This window comes from Pecten maximus, chromosome 4 (assembly GCF_902652985.1).
Source record: "Pecten maximus chromosome 4, xPecMax1.1, whole genome shotgun sequence".
Taxonomy (NCBI): domain Eukaryota; kingdom Metazoa; phylum Mollusca; class Bivalvia; order Pectinida; family Pectinidae; genus Pecten; species Pecten maximus.
In genome coordinates this window covers 20,747,973-20,766,680 of record NC_047018.1, presented here as the reverse complement: position 1 = coordinate 20,766,680, position 18,708 = coordinate 20,747,973, and the positions used below count along the sequence as shown (strand labels likewise).

General features: G+C 38.7%; 1 protein-coding gene across 1 annotated transcript; it reads right to left on the bottom strand.

Moving 5' to 3' along the window:
• Positions 1-804: 804 nt before the first annotated feature.
• Positions 805-10,756, bottom strand: LOC117326432. Its single transcript, XM_033883181.1, has 4 exons — positions 9,635-10,756; positions 8,946-9,600; positions 7,374-7,402; positions 805-999 (listed from the first exon to the last, which is right to left on the bottom strand). The coding sequence occupies exons 1-4, from the start codon at positions 10,754-10,756 to the stop codon at positions 805-807; spliced, it is 2,001 nt and encodes a 666-aa protein (XP_033739072.1).
• Between the last annotated feature and the right edge of the window lie 7,952 nt (positions 10,757-18,708).

Genomic DNA, 18,708 nt, shown 5'->3' with positions numbered 1-18,708 from the left:
TCTACTATATTTATTGGATATCAGTGACGTAAGATTGAGAGGCTGGTAGCCATTTTAGGTTCCTGCCTAAAAGTGTAACTGTTCTCTGTATAATAGATTGGGGTTCATTGTTCTGATTATACCGAATATTGTATATTCCCGCGAAAAATCAGATATTTTATCCTCGAAACCTAACGTTGCCATGTTTCGAACAATCCATTCAAGCGAAAAAGAACAAGGAAAATGAACAAGAGATGGCGCAACCTTTGCATAAGCATTTGTCAACAAATATATGACCCCCCCCCCCCCCCCCCCCCCCCCCCCCCCTCCAGCTTAAACCCCAACAATTCAAAATCTTCTGCATATGGGTAGTAAGCGGAAAGCCGACTTAATGTCAATTTTACTCGTCAAAGTATTAGGTCCTAAGCATTGTACTATATCAATAATGTGGTCAAATATTTTGTGTACAATACCCTGCATAATTTTTATTCTATAAATGTGTTAACAATGTTATCCTTAGGGAAAGAAAAATGATGAACGAGTCAGAAAGATCCATCTTTCTTTGGAACCAATCCAATAGGTGACAGTTTAAGACTAGGTAAAGGGAAGATAATCAAAGGGTCCCGCCAACCTACCTGCATCTATTTCTTAAGCAATTTCCCAGCCCTTAAATAGAAAGCATGTTCCTACAAATAGTATGGTTCCTTGGGCCTTGATAGTGCAATGAGAAACATGTTTTAAAACCAGAAACTAACTTCTTAACTAGTAATCTATCTGGCGGTCTGTCCAGTACCACAGGATTAATTGGGGTGTGCCCGAGGTAAATTAAACCTGAAACTGTCTGTTGTCCTTCTGGTCAGAACCAACCACCTGTGAGGGATAATTCATGGTTGGGGAAGAATTACTTACATGGCTCAACACACTACCTTCCGGTTCAGTTCCTTCAACTGGCACTATGGCCTGCTGTACAGCTTCCACAATGCCTGGGGTTACCCTAGCTGCCTCCTTTATCACAGCCTCCTACAATAGTGATGCTGTTAGTCCCTGATTGGTCCCTTGATCCCCATTGGAATTACGATGTGTCTGGTGAGCTTCTGGTACTGCATATGGGCTAGTGGAATCTCTCTCGGAATGCTTCACCACACTCCCTCTCGTGATGGAACATATACAAATGCAACGTAGAAAATTATCATCGTACAGCATCAACATTGACAAAAATATAAATAAACAACCTATGCTACTATTACCTTGAATTATTTGATTGAATCTCTATAACTTTACACCAATGCGAAAATGCTTATTGTAAAGCACTGATGCACTGCCCCTTTCAAATCCTTACGAAATGTATAATAACTCTCAAAATAGTACGAGCGTCAATATACTGAAATAACGACTCGATTGGCAAATGAAATGAAACTACAAATTGATTTAAGCCAATCTCAAACAAAGATCAGGAAGATGTAAAAGCACATGTCTACTGTAATAAACAATTGCAAGATTGTTTTGTTTTCACCGAATCAACGTGTCATAACTCCTCGGCAAAAACCAACAAACACGTCACTTTTAACCAATCCGCAGCACGATGATGATAAATGACGGCTCTAACTCTTTGGATGGAATCCGATTTCAATGATAGGATTTGCTTTCTCAGTAGCTTTTCCAAAAATAATGTCTACCGGATATTATATGCAAAGGGGGATAACTCCAAAATTAGGGGAGGTAACATGTTCCACTGCATAAAGCAATGGATAGAGAAATACTGCATGTAGTCGTATAATGTCTGTCTTCATATGACAATGTATTTTTAAGAAACAATTGTTAATATTGCAGTACACTCTACATACATATGTATCTATTATATATCGGTTTGGCGCCCAAGCGACATCACGCAAACACGAGATTGTCATACACGTTACTAGGATATTTTAATTTAATAAGGGTGTTGGTTTAGCTCTTTCTGGAATAAAAGTTTGTTACGTAATACTTTCTTGTGCTGAAAATGATCCAATTAAAATATAAGCAAAACTTGTAACGAACAATCCTACATTTTCTTTTCCTTTTTTTTCAAATATTATTATGATTTGTTTTGATGCAGTATGATGATGGGTGGATGCGTGGTGCTTATATTGTGCCAAGTCCAATTTAATAAAAAAAAAAAACATTGTTTGTAATTTACTGCTAAAATATGCATGGATTACTTCTAGTTGTGCTGATATGTTTTGATTATAACTGACATCGGTTAAGTGTCACAAATACTTAAATGCACTTGCAAGGAAGATTGCTTCACTTTGCATCAGTATTTCTCAGTTTTAAGACATACTCATTAAACATTTGTTATTAGTATGTGTAAAAACGAACAAAAGGCGACGTCAGGGGAAATAGAGGGCCGCTTGAACAAGTTGCAAATAACTTAAATACAGTATTCACAAAAAATAGCAATGTCGTGTACGAATATTCTCGGTCAAACCGCCACTTGATGAACCACAACACTACATGGAGGCGGAATGTGAGGGGGCAACCTGATATTCTACAAAGTAACAACTCTAGGTGAAGGAGATATTTCGATATGTCGTGTGACAGGGACAAAGACAGCGCACGTAAGGAATTGGCACATTGCAATGTCTAACATACATCATCATGTACATCCCAACCACCATCAAACATTGAACAAATATTTGAGTAATATGTTACAGTCAAATGGAGTGGATATTAAACAAGCCTACATAAATCATTACAGCAGGCTAGCTAGAATTTATAACTCGCATTTATTAACAGAACAAGAACGTCATGGCTATCGGGTTACGTAGCTATAAAAAGAGAATAAAAAACGAAGGACCAGGGCGTGGCATTTTATACCAGGTTTTGTCGAAGATGATGACATCCTCCAGTAATAAATCACACAATATTTTACAATACACGGACAAAAATATTAGAATAAATTGTCAAAATCGTTTAAATATGAACGTCTCTTGAATTTATTATACCGATTTTAGATTCTGAATTGTATACCCTTCTTTCTAAACTTGTAGATTTTGTTTTCAAATTCATTGTGTACTTTCTTTCAATTATCCAACCTTTAAACACTGAGTTTGGAAGATATGGCGTCATAATTACTGATTTCTTTGATGATATATCTCGGCAATACTATAAGACAATGGTGTCCCCTCAACAAGGCTGTAATAGGTTTAGTACATCACATTTTATAGGGAACAACCAACCAATTGAAAAAATATATTTTTGAAACAGCCCCTGTGTATAGAAAGTTGAGCCAAGGATAAAAGGTCTGGCAGCCACTGATTGGCCAGTATGTTATGTAGCGAGAAAATAGATATGTAGCCGGATAGGTAACTATCAATAAGAAATGTTGATATAAATTTCGTAAATCTGATTGATTTTTTCCCCAAAAGTTCAGGTAATAATAATTAACAGGTAAACATTTAAGATTTTTGAGAATTTTTACTGCGAAATTCACCCATTTTCAAAATGGCTACCCTGGAGAAAATTTGAGCTGAAGGACCCAACTTTTTTTTTGGTGATTAGGTGTTATATCAGACCCTAAACTTTTGTTATAAACCATAATTGTCATATCGAATTCAAGAATTTGAATGAAATACTCAATTGGTTGGTTGTTCTCTTATATGTTATACTTTGATTACTTCAATATTCAGCTGGATGCACCACCATCGGAGAACCTTACAGTGTCAGCTATTTTGTCGTCTAGCATAACAGCAACAAAGGACGTTGGAACGTCAATCTAGATTAACATTCATTCCCGCGCCAAAGATAGTATACGGAGGAGGCGGGCACTATCGCCTCATAGAACCTACGAGTGTAGCCAATGGGAAGTCGTTATTCTGTAATACAATGTACTAAGAAATCTTTAATACGAATGGATTTGTCCTGAAAATCGGAAGACGTGGTACACTGTAAGGTTGTGTATATATAATGATTTATTGATAATTCTTTCGTGGTTTGTACGTAGTTACCGATCGTGTAACGATCTAGGGGCGATATGTTAATTTGATGGATCACTATTTCAAAGTCCCACAAGGAAGTAAGGAAGCGGTTTATCAAGTAAACACTATCAGCCGTAAACCTTTCGCCACAAAATACTGTGTATGAATAATACATTTTCTTTACAGAAACTCGTTAGTGGCACTAGGCACCAAGATATACAAATCTAGAAGGAGATCTAAGCAAATCAAAATGGACATAAATGTTTAAATATAGAAGAGGCGTTACTTATTACGTACCTTCCAGCGCGGGGACACCAAACTACCGTCAGAGCATTCTACTCAGCAATTCCAAGTATTGTTAAAACACAAATGAATAGTAACTTGACTATGATATTTGTTTGTTTAAACATATTTTTATTGCCTTGGAAATGACAAAAGGATTAGGAACAATGTCTTCCAACTTAATTAATGATTTTTTTTAATTAAGTTTATTAACCCATCAGGCAGTTATTGACTGTGGTCATAAGGTAACAGTCAAAGACTTGCGCCTTTCTCGATGTTTTATTTTACTCTATTTTCTTTATTAAGACGATGTCAGATCAAACGTCCTGAGTGGTACCCTAGCTCTGCCTTCACTGACGGTTGTTTTCGGCGGCCCGTATATATAGATCAATCCTACGTGACTCTCAAATTTGATGACTCATTCAACTTGACCAGGGCTGTCAAAAAATTTCCAATTTTGGATTTAATTCCAGACTCTCTTGCACCAACAGTGTGTAACCAAAATAAAAGACCTACAAAATGGCTGAAACTGATGAAAACTCTTGTATCCGTTTTTAAGCTTTTAAGGTTGTAAAGACTCAGCAGATTCAGTCACATTGTCAGTTTTAATCCAATCTATGTCGAATGTAAAGATGGAAAACTATCATGACTAATAAACACAAAAAAAAGGGGGGGGGGGGGGGGGGGGGGGGGGGGGGAGAATAACCTTCCTGATCCCAAAACTAATTATCCCTGCATAGAGCAATAGCCTATATATTCCTGTAATATATTTATACGCATATCAATCAATATCTGGTTTCGATAACCTGCATTTGGTAACAAACTCTCTTTCTTCGAAAAAGACAATATGAAAGTGAAGGTATCATGCAAAACACTGCATATTTCTTAACTTCTGCTTCTAAGGAAAGTACATATTCAATTCTCACATCTTTAGACATATTTCCGGTCAAAGAAAAATATATTAGACACATTTAATAATCATTCATACACTATCATACACTGTATATTCTAACAATTAGAAGGCTTGATCAGTTCACCAACTCGCCTTTCATACATATGCACACACGTGCATGCTGCATGCTACATTATATATTCATCACGGTTATCCTTAATGTTAATCTTATCTTCAATAAAGATAAAAACGCATCCATTGGTTACAGCAGTCCCACAGGGGTAACAAGGTAGAGTTGGCGCCATGTGACCAGGATCCCTCAAGGTATATGATCATCAAGGTGTTAACCGTTATATATCAAATTACATTAAAACAATTATAAGCGATACAATGGCATCAGAGATGGAATTACTTTAGTACCCGTCCATGACACAGGCGGTCACTTAATGCTGAAAACCGGATGGCTAGCAATGAAATATTACTGAGGAACATGGCTAAACGATTCAAGATTCTCTACGTCAAAACAAGTGGTTGAAGGGGATCCCAGTAAATAAGTGGATGAAGGAAATTGATAAATAGTCCAAACTCGTAGGGCTAGACAATAACCCCATCCCTAAAATAGTCTACCAAACTAATGTTTGGCCGTAGGGGATTTTATAAAGGGACATATAGAATCAATGGAGGGAGATCTTTATTAGGATGATCTTAAAAAACTTATGAAGCCGATATTTGCGGAGATAAAGGTCCTCTAACAGGCAATGGCCTGAAAGGTTGCTACAAGTAGCCGAAGACGCTTACCGAGACGCACAAGACTCTGATAGGCCCCTAATACAACAGCATTTAGTCCATGCATTATGTGACTCGTTAGGCTATGACTACTAGAAAATAAAACTTTTAAGGGAAGGCCCTAAAACATTTGATGGTGCTGTTAGTGATGCAATGCAGGGACAGAATTGAAGATAGAAATTCAATCTAAAGAAATACAACATAGGCGATATTTAGAGACAGCTGAGGCGAAGTGTTGGGCAACCTTCTCAAAATCGACCCCAAGGTCCCGATACTTAGACAAGCATAGATATATTGATCACACTCAGAACAGACAACAAGATATACAAAAAATCTTTTCAAGAAACACACAACCTAGGACTCCTGTCGGCCATGTTGATTTCCAACTGGTCCCAAAATGCAATATGCATAACTAGTGACCAAGAGGAACCTACATATGAAATTTTGGATCTGTTTGCTTTGCAATAAGAAGTGTCACGTAAGAAATAAATGCCCCAACTCGGTGGATGTCGATACAGAAATAACCAGTTAAACGAAAGCCTTCTCTCCAACGGGAAACCGATGAAGGGAGAAAACATAGATATAAGAAAAATTGGTGATATCAGGAATCCCAAGCACTACTACAAAATAAGTAAACAAAGAGGTATGGAGAAGAGGTTTCCCTTATCAGAAGTAGACTGTTTAAGACGTAAGCAAACGACCACGTATCAGAAAAGAAAATGTGGAGTTACGAACTGCTGGTGCACACCCCTTGGAATTTTGTGAAAACGACATTTACTTGTTTTATTTATTTAATTTTTTCCCTTTTAATCTACGCTGTTGATGTCCTCAATAGAAATGTATTCTATATGCGTCTGTATGCGTATTGGTAGAAATAAACGTATATATATTTAGAGGAAAATGTGGACATTTCCTCGATACTAAGAACATCTCAGAAACGTGTATTAAAGCCTCACAGTGCCACAATTTGCAATGTTAAGGGCTCAAGAGTTTTTGAGCTGCCAGAGTCCAGACTTATAGACCTATCTCCATTATCTCAAGTGAAACTGAGTGATTTATTACGAATGTCATATACTCGCATGTAATACTACATGGCAGAAATGCACGTGCAAGATATATGTATAATGTTGCGTGTTACTACTGGAATTGACTGGAAATGTAATAATCTATAACACAAGAATTTATTCCATCCCTGTATAAACCAAGGTAAGGTTTGCATTCTTTTAAATGTGATGAAGCAACCTTTTTCCATGTGCGTCTCCATAGAAAGGCATAAAAGGCATTATGTCAGTGGAATAAGAACAAAAGGAAAAGAACAAATAAACAAAAAAGTACACAAAAACAACTAAAAACAAAAACAGAAATGGCAAAGTAAACCTTGTGCACTTGGTTACACTATTCATCGAGTATATATAATGTGTCAGTGATTTTTTTTTGATTTTTTCTTGATAATATCTACACCTATTTATTATATTTACCTCTTCAAAGTCCGTGTCAATGGTCTCTGCTATTCAAAGGGAAACAAAAAGACAAGTCTGTGCTTTGTATATTTTTTTTATAGTGTAGCAATATGTCGCGTTGCACTGACATTAATATGTATCACCTGCATGCGCACTTTTACAGCCACAGATCCCCAGCTTCTTATCAAAGCAGACTTCAACTAAAATGTCTGTCACTTCCTTAAATCAGTGACCGGACGATATTTAGTTTTTCACATGGAAATCTCCAAACCATTTCAAAACATATCATTGTTTTTTTATTTCAAAACGAAAGCCTTTTTTAACTTGCGTTGCCAGCTTATCACCTCACCTTAGAGAACATCTTGAAACCAAGACGGCGCTATGCGGATGAAGACATACATAAGATTGCACTGGAAAAACATCATTGTTTTAGTCCTTTGTTTTAAATCACGCAAACATTTGAAACAAGCCAAGAAAAAGGAAAAGAAACTTACAAAAAGGCAGAGCAAAGATGAAATCTAACAAGTGTGTGAGACAGTTCATATCAGAAATCACAGAAGAACAACAATTTGATTCAATCACGATTATCAATTAATACTGGTCATCAAAGGTCTCGACACATAATTCATTTGTAAACGTATGCAATATCCTTGATATGACAAAAAGATAAGATATGGGAACATTTCTACCATTTTTTTTTTTCATTTTTTCGTATATCTATGTTTTCTCCCTTCATCGGTTTCCGGTTGGAGAGAGGGCTTTCGTTTAACTGGTTATTTCTGTATCGACTTCCACCGAGTTGGGACATTTGTTTCTCACGTGACACTCCTTATTGCAAAGCAAGCAGATCCATTGCGGAGTCCTAGGATGTGTATTTCTTGAAAAGTTTTGTTGTATATCTTGTTGTCTGTTCTGAGTGTGAACAATATATCTATGCTTGTCTGAGTATCGGGACCTTGGCGTCGATTTTGAGAAGGCTGTCGAACACTACTTCTCAACCGTCTGTTGTCTTGGAAGCCTGAGTGGGGTCTTGCATGGTAAGCTTTTTTTTTTTTTTTTTACATCGATAACATATCTCTAGATATCGCCTATGTTGTATTTCTTTAGATTGAATTTCTATCTTCAATTCTGTCCCTGCATTGCATCCCTAACAGCACCATCAAATGTTTTAGGGCCTTCCCTTAAAACTTTTATTTTTTGTAGTCATAGCCTAACGAGTCACATAATGCTTGTGTAAATCCGAACAAAATCATCCAAGCCGAGTTGAAATTTCCATGCTTTTATTATTCATATAAAATAACCCTACAATACAAATAGTAAAACAATATATATATTATCACCATTATAGGTATTATGGACATGTTACACGGTGAAACTTATAAACTTTAATTATTTAACTTTTCCCGCCATTTGGCGTGCATGTACTTAGCTTATAGAATAATTTACACATATAAAATATTCTCCAATATATCTGTGGTAAATAAAGTTCCATCGATAATACATGTACATACGTACCCGAACAATACCGTGCAGACTTGCTAGTTAATATATAGCTACACATTTTGAAATACGTAAAAAAAGATAATATACGGAACAAATCATCCATATCCTGACTGCAAAATGCTCGTGATGAGTATGTGTCCAACATCCGGAGCTGATCCTGATAAAACACCCTTCTTTGCAAGTATCTCCAGCAACCCAATCCGGAAGTTCCATGACTTTTCGACGACGATATCCGACTACATAAATAATCGTTTGATCTCTGCCACTGAGGCTGCCTTCTGGTTCTAGCGCTCCTTCTTGGACCACTTCCAGCCTCCTCTATCTCCGGCTCTCGCTGTTGTTCTCCCCCTCCTGAAGAATCTTCTCCTCCGGAGATATGGTCGTCACCAAGAAGAACAACATGATCGACATCCTCAGGTACACCAAAATCGTCATCCGGGTCCTGAGACGTCGCGCCTTCAACATGTACATCGGAAGGTAATCTGCCCTCCGAATCATGTGAATTCCCACTGTCGATAACATGATATACATCGTCTTCTTCATCGTTCTCATCGCATGTGTCTACAGGAGTGTGTTCCGATACCACGCGTACTGTCGGTTTGCATGTGCGTTTTGCTGGAACAGGCTTCTCCGTCTCCGACAGTAGTGTTCCTATGGGAAGGAGGTTGTTCCTATGCAATTTCCGCTTCTTTCCACTTCCGGACTCCAGCTGGACTACGAAAACGGGAATACCCGGAATATCCTCAAATGACAAGTACGCTATCGTTAACTTGTACCGTAGCTCCTATCTGCTTCTTGTCATATTGTATATTTTGTCGGTTCTTGGCCTTTTTAGGTAATGATGATGCTAACTGATATGAATCCTTCAAACGTTGTTTTAGGCTATCCACATATTCTGGAAGTGGTGTAGATTCACTGTTCTGCTCAATGCCAAACGCAATGTCAATAGATAACCGTGGTTCTCTCCCAAACATCAACTGGAAAGGGGAAAATCCCGTGTTGTCGTGACGCGTGCAATTATAGGCATGGACCAATGGTGCAATATGGTGAGACCAGTCACGTTTCTCACCTTCCTCCAGTGTTCTGAGCATATTGAGCAACGTTCTGTTAAAGCGTTCCGTGGTGCCATTTCCCATCGGATGATAATGCGTAGTCCTAGATCTTGACACTCCTAGCACTTTGCACAACTCCTTCATGAGGTCACTCTCAAAATTTGCACCCTGATCTGGTATTCCGTAGTGAACTATGAAATGGTTAAAACGTGCTTCTGTCGTTGTCTTTGCTGTCTGATTTCTGGTAGGGATGGCTTGTGCGTAGTTGGTAAAATGATCTGTTATAACCAATATGTTACAAATTCCTCCCTTGGATGGTTCCAACGACAGATAGTCAAGGCACAGCAATTCCATCGGTTGACTCGTGTGTATACTCACTAGTGGAGCTCTTATGTTGGCTAGGGTCTTCGCTCTAAGACATCTTGGACATTTCTTTATCCAATCATCCACATCAGTTGTGACGCTCGCCCAATAAAATCTGTCCTTGCACAGAGACAAAACTTTATAACGGCCAGGATGGCCTAGGTCATCATGTTGTCCTTGTAATACATCTTTAATATACCGAGCTGGCAACACCAATTGCTCCCGTGGTTTCCCATCTATAATGGCATCTCGATATAACACACCTCTCTTCAGCCTTAAGCTGTCAAAGTTGCGGTAGTACATAGTATTGTAACGTGTCATGGGTAAACTCTGGCGTCTTGGTCGCTTATGTTCCACAGCAGCATCCATCCAAGGTTTCAGAACTGGATCTTGAGATTGCTCTCTCCTCCAATGTCTTTTAGATATACCATCCAAGTTACCGCCCTCTGGGTCCAGTAATACATCCACAGCTGTAGTCGACATGGATAAACAACTAACATAGCCAGGGTCAGCTAGCTACTGACAAACTGCTTTGACGCTGATCAATGATCTTCTCCTGTGGTAATCTTGACAAGGCATCTGCATTCTTATTCTGCTTCCCAGGTCTGTATAAGATCTCAAAGTCGAATGCTGCTAAAGCTGAGACCCAGCGATGACAAGTTTCGTCCAGTTTTGCCGAAGTAAGAACGTACGTTAAAGGATTATTATCCGACAACACGGCGAACCTATTCATGTACAAGTAATCTTGAAACTTTTCCGTAATTGCCCATTTGAGAGCTAAAAACTCCAGATTGTGTGCTGGGTAGTTACGTTCCGATTTGCTAAGTCCTCTACTGGCATAACTGATAGGCCGTAGTTCTCAATCCTGACGTTGATACAACACAGCACCGAGGCCATATCCACAGGCGTCGATGTGCAGCTCAAATGGTTCGTTGTATCTAGCATAAGCTAAAACTGGTGGTGTAGAAAGAATATTCTTCAGGTGATGAAAATCTTTCTCTTCTTTTTCTCCCCAACTCCATTGTTGCTTTACCCCCGACGTTCGCTTCACCTTCTTCTTTGCACAGGCTGGCAGTAAGTCATTAAATGGCCTGACATTCCTCCATCAATCTCTGATAAGTTGCGGGCGCATTCGAAAGACCAAACGGCATTCGATTAAACTCGTAAAACCCAAGTGGGCCTACAGTAAACACTGTTCTTGCCTTGTGATCCTCTTCTATTCCAACCTGATGATAACCAGACTTCATATATAATACTGTAAAGAATTTAGAACTGGACAAACAATCTAATATCTCCTCTATTCTAGGAAGGGCATAGGAATCCTTAATAGTCTTCTTATCGATGCACATCCGTAACGAGCCGTCTTTCTTCCTAACCAGTACAATGGGCGATGCCCATGGACTATGCGATGGTCTGATGATTCCAGTGTTAAGTAGTTGATGCAAATGATCCTGTACTTCCTTATACATAGATGGTGGAACTCTCCTGTGCCTTTGCTTCAACGGTTCCTGTTTGGATAACTGTATCTGGTGACGTACAGCTGCAGAAAATCCTATATCATCATAGCCTTTTGAGAAAATATCGTCAAACTGCTTTGTTTAATCTTGCCCTTGCTTGACTTCCTCTTCCGACGGACCATCTGTGTCTATGTCAATCTTCTCTAGTAAGGCTGTGAACTGATCAAGCATATCCTCCTCCTCAAAAGAAGAATGCTTATCCTCAAGAGTCACAGGCTGAATTTCTGCAAGAATTGCTCTTGGACGAATAACCATCGTTTTCATACATTGGTAACTTGTACTTTCAGCTGCATCTTCTCACCATAAGTATAGTTGATTATCCCTGGTGTCAGGTCAAGGTCATCACAAGCTGTTACGGCCTCTCCTGTCGGTTGTAGTATGGTACATGTTCTATGATATGGTAACTGCTTGTCGAAGTATGCTGCTACGGTCACCAGACTGTTTGGCTGCAGTGTAATGTTACTACACTCAGCACACTTCACAATTCCTAGTCTATTCTTACACTTAGCAAGTTCCTTCTCTCTAAGCGATAGACATCTAAATGATAAAAGCCAAGGAGTGTGTAAGTTTGCTGCTTGTAAAAACCTTACTCCATGAGTCTCCTTGCAATCCTCCATAAGTACAGCTAAGATATTAGTTCCAATCAAAAATGGCACTTTACTATTGTAATGACTGTCCGGATCAACTAGTAAAATGATCCATGTGTCTGTTGTCCAGAAGCCAACCCTATCATCTCCATGTCAGCCTCAATGTAACCAAAATATGGCAGAGACTCCCCGTCTGCGCACTCAATATTAAGTAAGCAATCCAGTGGTTGAATCTCCAAGTGACGTAAATGATCTGAAAATGACCAACCTGTCCACAGCGATAACATGTATGTCCCTGATAATCCTCATACTCTTGTCTCCCACCATCATATTGTCGTTTGGTGATGTGTTGGTTGCCAAAACCAGAATTTTTCACTTTGCCGTCTCTTGACTTCATGTTCCTCACTTCTGCTGTCAGCTGCTTGATCATCCCTTCCAATTTATCATACCTTGGATCTTCATTAGAGGTATCACTGCATGCCAGCTTAGATGTAGCTGTCTTAGTAGTTGACTTCTGTTCAATAGCCATCTCTGATTCCATCTTGCGCAACTCCACCTTAATATCCTCATATCATGGACATAACTCAAACTTTGCTGCAGATCTTTCCTTTAGTGCAGGTCTTAATCCCTTCCATATCCTGCTGTGCAGCATATTGTCCCGCTTTGTCATTGGCAGTGATTCAGCCCTCGTGGCTTTCACTAACATATCTTCTAATTTCGACCACAGGAGGTAACATCTTCAGAATCTCCTTGCCTGGCATTATAAAACTTACCCATTAAAGCCGCCTGATTCTCTACCACACCATAATTGCTGTCCAACTGCAGTGATCTATGTATGATCTGAGCCAACATCTCCTCGGTGACTGTAGAATCACGACCTAAGCGCTCCACTTCCTATCGCCACAAGTCATATGAGGGCTCCTGCTTCGCAGATGGATCACCACTGAATGGCCGAAGTCGAGCTTATTGAGTAACAATATGGTGTTATTTGGATTCTGTCCTGGGCTTAACATCAGCACTAACTCCTTGCTCTTGTAGGTATGATGACATCCACTCCTTGAATTCCCCAGGATCCTTACACTTGGGTGCAAGTCCCATCTCATCCAGCACCTTGATGAGTTGCACTTTATGATCTCTATCCATGGTAAAATTGTACAACAAGAACAAATTCCGACCAATAATATTATCAAATGCCACTAGTTATTAAGAAAACAATACAGCTTCCTACAAACACAAGATTCCACAAATGGCCAAAGTACATTACATAAATCTGTATGAAATGAAAATGAATACGTATTACAATCTCCTATCTCTAATGGAAAATTTTTTTTGTAATAATCTGAAAAATCAGAGTGTGAAAAAAAAGCAGAATTATCCAACTAGGTCGCACGTGACCGGATGTGTACAGTACTAGTTTACACCGAAAGTTACATCACCACACACATGTTTGCATTACAAGCGTCTGGACGGCCCCGAATATAATACTACACACATCAAAATACGCAATGCGATTAACCTGAAAAGAAACGATGAAGTCTATACTCTTAAACTTAATTACAAATATAAATCTAATTTTATAAAGTCAATTCAGCAGCAGCACAGAATATATCGTTCAGTTCAATCAAGTAGAAAATTACAGTTCAATCATCAGATTTACCTGGGTTGGTCGATACTGTTGGTTCGCCAGCGACGATGACTCCACGCATGACCGAACGCGTGACATCGCTAATACGAATAGTTCATGATCACTGATCACAAATTGTAATGTTACTGAGACAGGATAAGAAAAGAATAGTTCATACCTCTGTAGATTTTGTTCCTTTGTCATTCCCAATGAAAACTTCCAGTAAATCCCATATTGGAAAAAAAATTGCACTTATATCACATACGATATCACAGCAATATGCACAAATATTTTAGTTACACATATGAAGAGCCGCACACACATATTCGGAGTCTGAAATCCGGGAAACGTGGGCGCCTTTGTAAATCCGAACAAAATCATCCAAGCCGAGTTGAAATTTCCATGCTTTTATTATTCATATAAAATAACCCTACAATAGAAATAGTAAAACAATGTATATATATTATCGCCATTATCGGACATGCTACACGGTGAAACTTATAAACTTTAATTATTTAAGTTTTCCCGCCAGTTGGCGTGCATGTACTTAGCTTATAGAATAATTTACACAAATAAAATATTCTCTAATATATCTATGGTAAATATAGTTCCATCGATGATACATATCTATAAATTTTACATAATACATGTACATACGTACCCGAACAATGGGTTTTGGGTGTCAGATATTTCAAGAGAAAACTCTCGGCCAGTGCCGGTCGGTATTCTGCTAGAACAAATAATAATGTCTCAAATTAATAATATATTAGATAATGACCACCAAAACGAAATCGACCGCGTCCAATAAATACCAAATAACCAAATGACTTCTAGAGTTTAAAAGAACTAACCTTTAACGGACAAACTCAAACGCACATCCTTTCACCTCGGCGGCTCTATGTCTGATAAAACTATACAAGACAAAGACACCAAATTGACCGCCAAAACCCAAAACGAGACGAGACAGGTAACGTACACAGGTTAACAACACAATCGTACGCGCACCGCGAAAACGTTGACGAAAACAGCGAGCGGCGCGTACCTAGGCTAAAATATATCAAACATGATAAAAACCAATAAATTGCCAAATGTTCACACTGTTACGCATGGACTAAATGCTGTTGTATTAGAGACCTATCAGAGTCTTGTGGTCTCGGTAAGCGTCTTCGGCTACTTGTAGCAACCTTTCAGGCCATTGCCTGTTAGAGGACCTTTATCTCCGCAAATATCGGCTTCATAAGTTTCTTAAGATCATTCTAATAAAGATCTCCCTCAATTGATTCTTTATATATCTTTATAAAATCCCCTACGGCCAAACATTAGTTCGGAAGACTATTTTAGGGATGGAGTTATTGTCTAGCCCTACGAGTTTAGACTATTTATCAATTTCCTTTATCCACTTTTTGAATTTACTGGGATACCCTTCAACCACTTGTTTTGACGTAGAGACTCTTGAATCGTTTATCCATGTTCCTCAACAATATTTCATCGTTAGCCATCTGGTTTTCAGCATTTAGTAGCCGCCTGTGTCGTCAACGGGGTACAAACGTTTGCCATTCTGTCTGCTTAGTCATCTTATTCCATTGCTGATGTGATTTTATCGCTTATATATTCTTTTAATCTAATTTTATATACGACGGTTAACACCTTGGGTAGCACACTACAGTAGGACAGCCTGGCCATGGCGATTTTTTTTGTTAAGCAAATAACTCTTGTATTATGATATGCATAACAAATAGAAAAATAAATGTACACTATTATTGATAGATTTAGTATGAAGTAGTACATACAGGCTTTCACATTTGTTAAAACAAAAACTGATGAATTGGTTCCGGATTTTAAATTTCCGGATTTTCTGAAAGTGTGTTTACACAGAAAATTTAGTTTTGCCTACAGCGAAAAATGGAAGCCCACAGAAAAGGTAAGGAAAACTTAATTCACAACATATGTCAAAACAAGATTAATTCTGTCTTTGGGATAGAGATATTTAATTTCAAATAGGTTTCAGAAAAACATTGTGTAGAGAATTGTGTCATTTTGGGTCAAATATCATAATATTTTGCAATTTTTGAGCACTTTTTAAGCTGTTACCGTGGTATTCACAGCTCTAAAAATCACAAAAAAATAAGTGTACTTATCCTTTAGAGTCGTTATTAAACTTGCAAATGTTGTAAAGATTACAAATATATGTACTTTATTAGAGGTAATATGTAGGGTTAACTGGCAATGTTCACATATCTAAAACATGTGCCATATTTTTCAGAATTAGGCATTTTTTACTGTACACTGCTTGATGAGCATACACCTTGAGGGATACTGGCCACATGGCGCCAACTCTACCTTGTAACACCTCTGAGACTGCTGGACTGAGGTCACAATGTAACAGATGACGGCACGAGCCTTTCCTGATGTTTTATTTGTCTTACATAAGAAACAATCAAACAGTGAAAAGTTAAAAGTTCACAAATATTGTCAATCCGGCCATTCATATATACAAAAAAAACCTCAACGCGTGTTAAGAGTACATTTTATTAGAAAAAAAAATCAATGTATGATATTAAATCATCCTACATTTGTTATTTACACGTACTACTTCTTCAATATCAAAAATATACTATCTATTGTTTAATCAATTGATTGCCCACTTCAGACAGATAATATCCATTGTTTTACCAGGTGACTGCCACCTCAAATAATATCCATTATTTAGTTGGGGACTGCCAACCTCAGAGAGATAATATCCATTGTTTAGTTGGGGACTGCCAACCTCAGAGAGATAATATCCATTGCTTAGTTGGGGACTGCCAACCTCAGAGAGATACTATCCATTGTTTAGTTGGGGACTGCCAACCTCAGATAATATCCATTGTTTAGTTGGGGACTGCCACCTCAGATAATATCCATTGTTTAGTTGGGGACTGCCAACCTCAGATAATATCCATTGTTTAGTTGGGGACTGCCAACCTCAGAGAGATACTATCCATTGTTTAGCTGGGGACTGCCAACCTCAGATAATATCCATTGTTTTACCAAGTGACCGCCACCTCAGATACTATCCATTATTTAGTTGGGGACTGCCATCCTCAGATAGATACTATCCATTGTTTAGTTGGGGACTGCCAACCTCAGAGAGATAATATCCATTGTTTAGTTGGGGACTGCCAACCTCAGAGAGATAATATCCATTGTTTAGTTGGGGACTGCCAACCTCAGAGAGATACTATCCATTATTTAGTTGGGGACTTGCCACCTCAGAGAGATAATATCCATTGTTAGTTGGGACTGCCAACCTCAGAGAGATAATATCCATTGTTTAGTTGGGGACTGCCACCTCAGATAATATCCATTGTTTAGTTGGGGACTGCCAACCTCAGAGAGATACTATCCATTGTTTAGTTGGGGACTGCCAACCTCAGATAATATCCATTGTTTTACCAAGTGACCGCCACCTCAGATACTATTCATTATTTAGCTGGGGACTGCCAACCTCAGATAATATCCATTGTTTAGTTGGGGACTGCCAACCTCAGATAGATAATATCCATTGTTTAGCTGGGGACTGCCAACCTCAGATAATATCCATTGTTTTTCCAATTGACTGCCACCTCAGATAATATCCATTGTTTAGTTGGGAACTGTCAACCTCAGAGAGATAATATTCATTGTTTAGTTGGGGACTGCCACCTCAGATAGATAATATCCATTGTTTTACCAGGTGACTGCCACCTCAGATAGATACTATCCATTGTTTAGTTGGGGACTGCCAACCTCAGAGAGATAATATCCATTGTTTAGTTGGGGACTTCCAACCTCAGAGAGATAATATCCATTGTTTAGTTGGGGACTGCCAACCTCAGATAGATACTATCCATTGTTTAGTTGGGGACTGCCAACCTCAGAGAGATAATATCCATTGTTTAGTTGGGGACTGCCAACCTCAGAGAGATAATATCCATTGTTTAGTTGGGGACTTCCAACCTCAGAGAGATGATATTCATTGTTTAGTTGGGGACTGCCACCTCAGATAGATAATATCCATTGCTTTACCAGGTGACTGCCACCTCAGATAGATACTATCCATTGTTTAGTTGGGGACTGCCAACTTCAGAGAGATAATATCCATTGTTTAGTTGGGGACTGCCACCTCACATAGATAATATCCATTGTTTAGTTGGGGACTGCCAACCTCAGATAATATCCATTGTTTTACCAAGTGACTGCCACCTCAGATAATATCCATGGCTTAGTTGGGGACTGCCAACCTCAGAGAGATAATATCCATTGTTCAGTTGGGGACTGCCAACCTCAGATAATATCCATTGTTTAGTTGGAGACTGCCAACCTCAGAGAGATAATATCCTTTGTTTTACCGAGTGACTGCAACCTCAGATAATATCCATTGTTTAGTTGGGGACTGCCAACCTCAGAGAGATAATATCCATTGTTTAGTTGGGGACTGCCAACCTCAGATAATATCCATTGTTTAGTTGGAGACTGCCAACCTCAGAGAGATAATATCCTTTGTTTTACCAAGTGACTGCAACCTCAGATAATATCCATTGTTTAGTTGGGGACTGCCAACCTCAGATAGATACTATCCATTGTTTAGTTGGGGACTGCCAACCTCAGAGAGATAATATTCATTGTTTAGTTGGGGACTGCCACCTCAGATAGATAATATCCATTGTTTTACCAGGTGACTGCCAC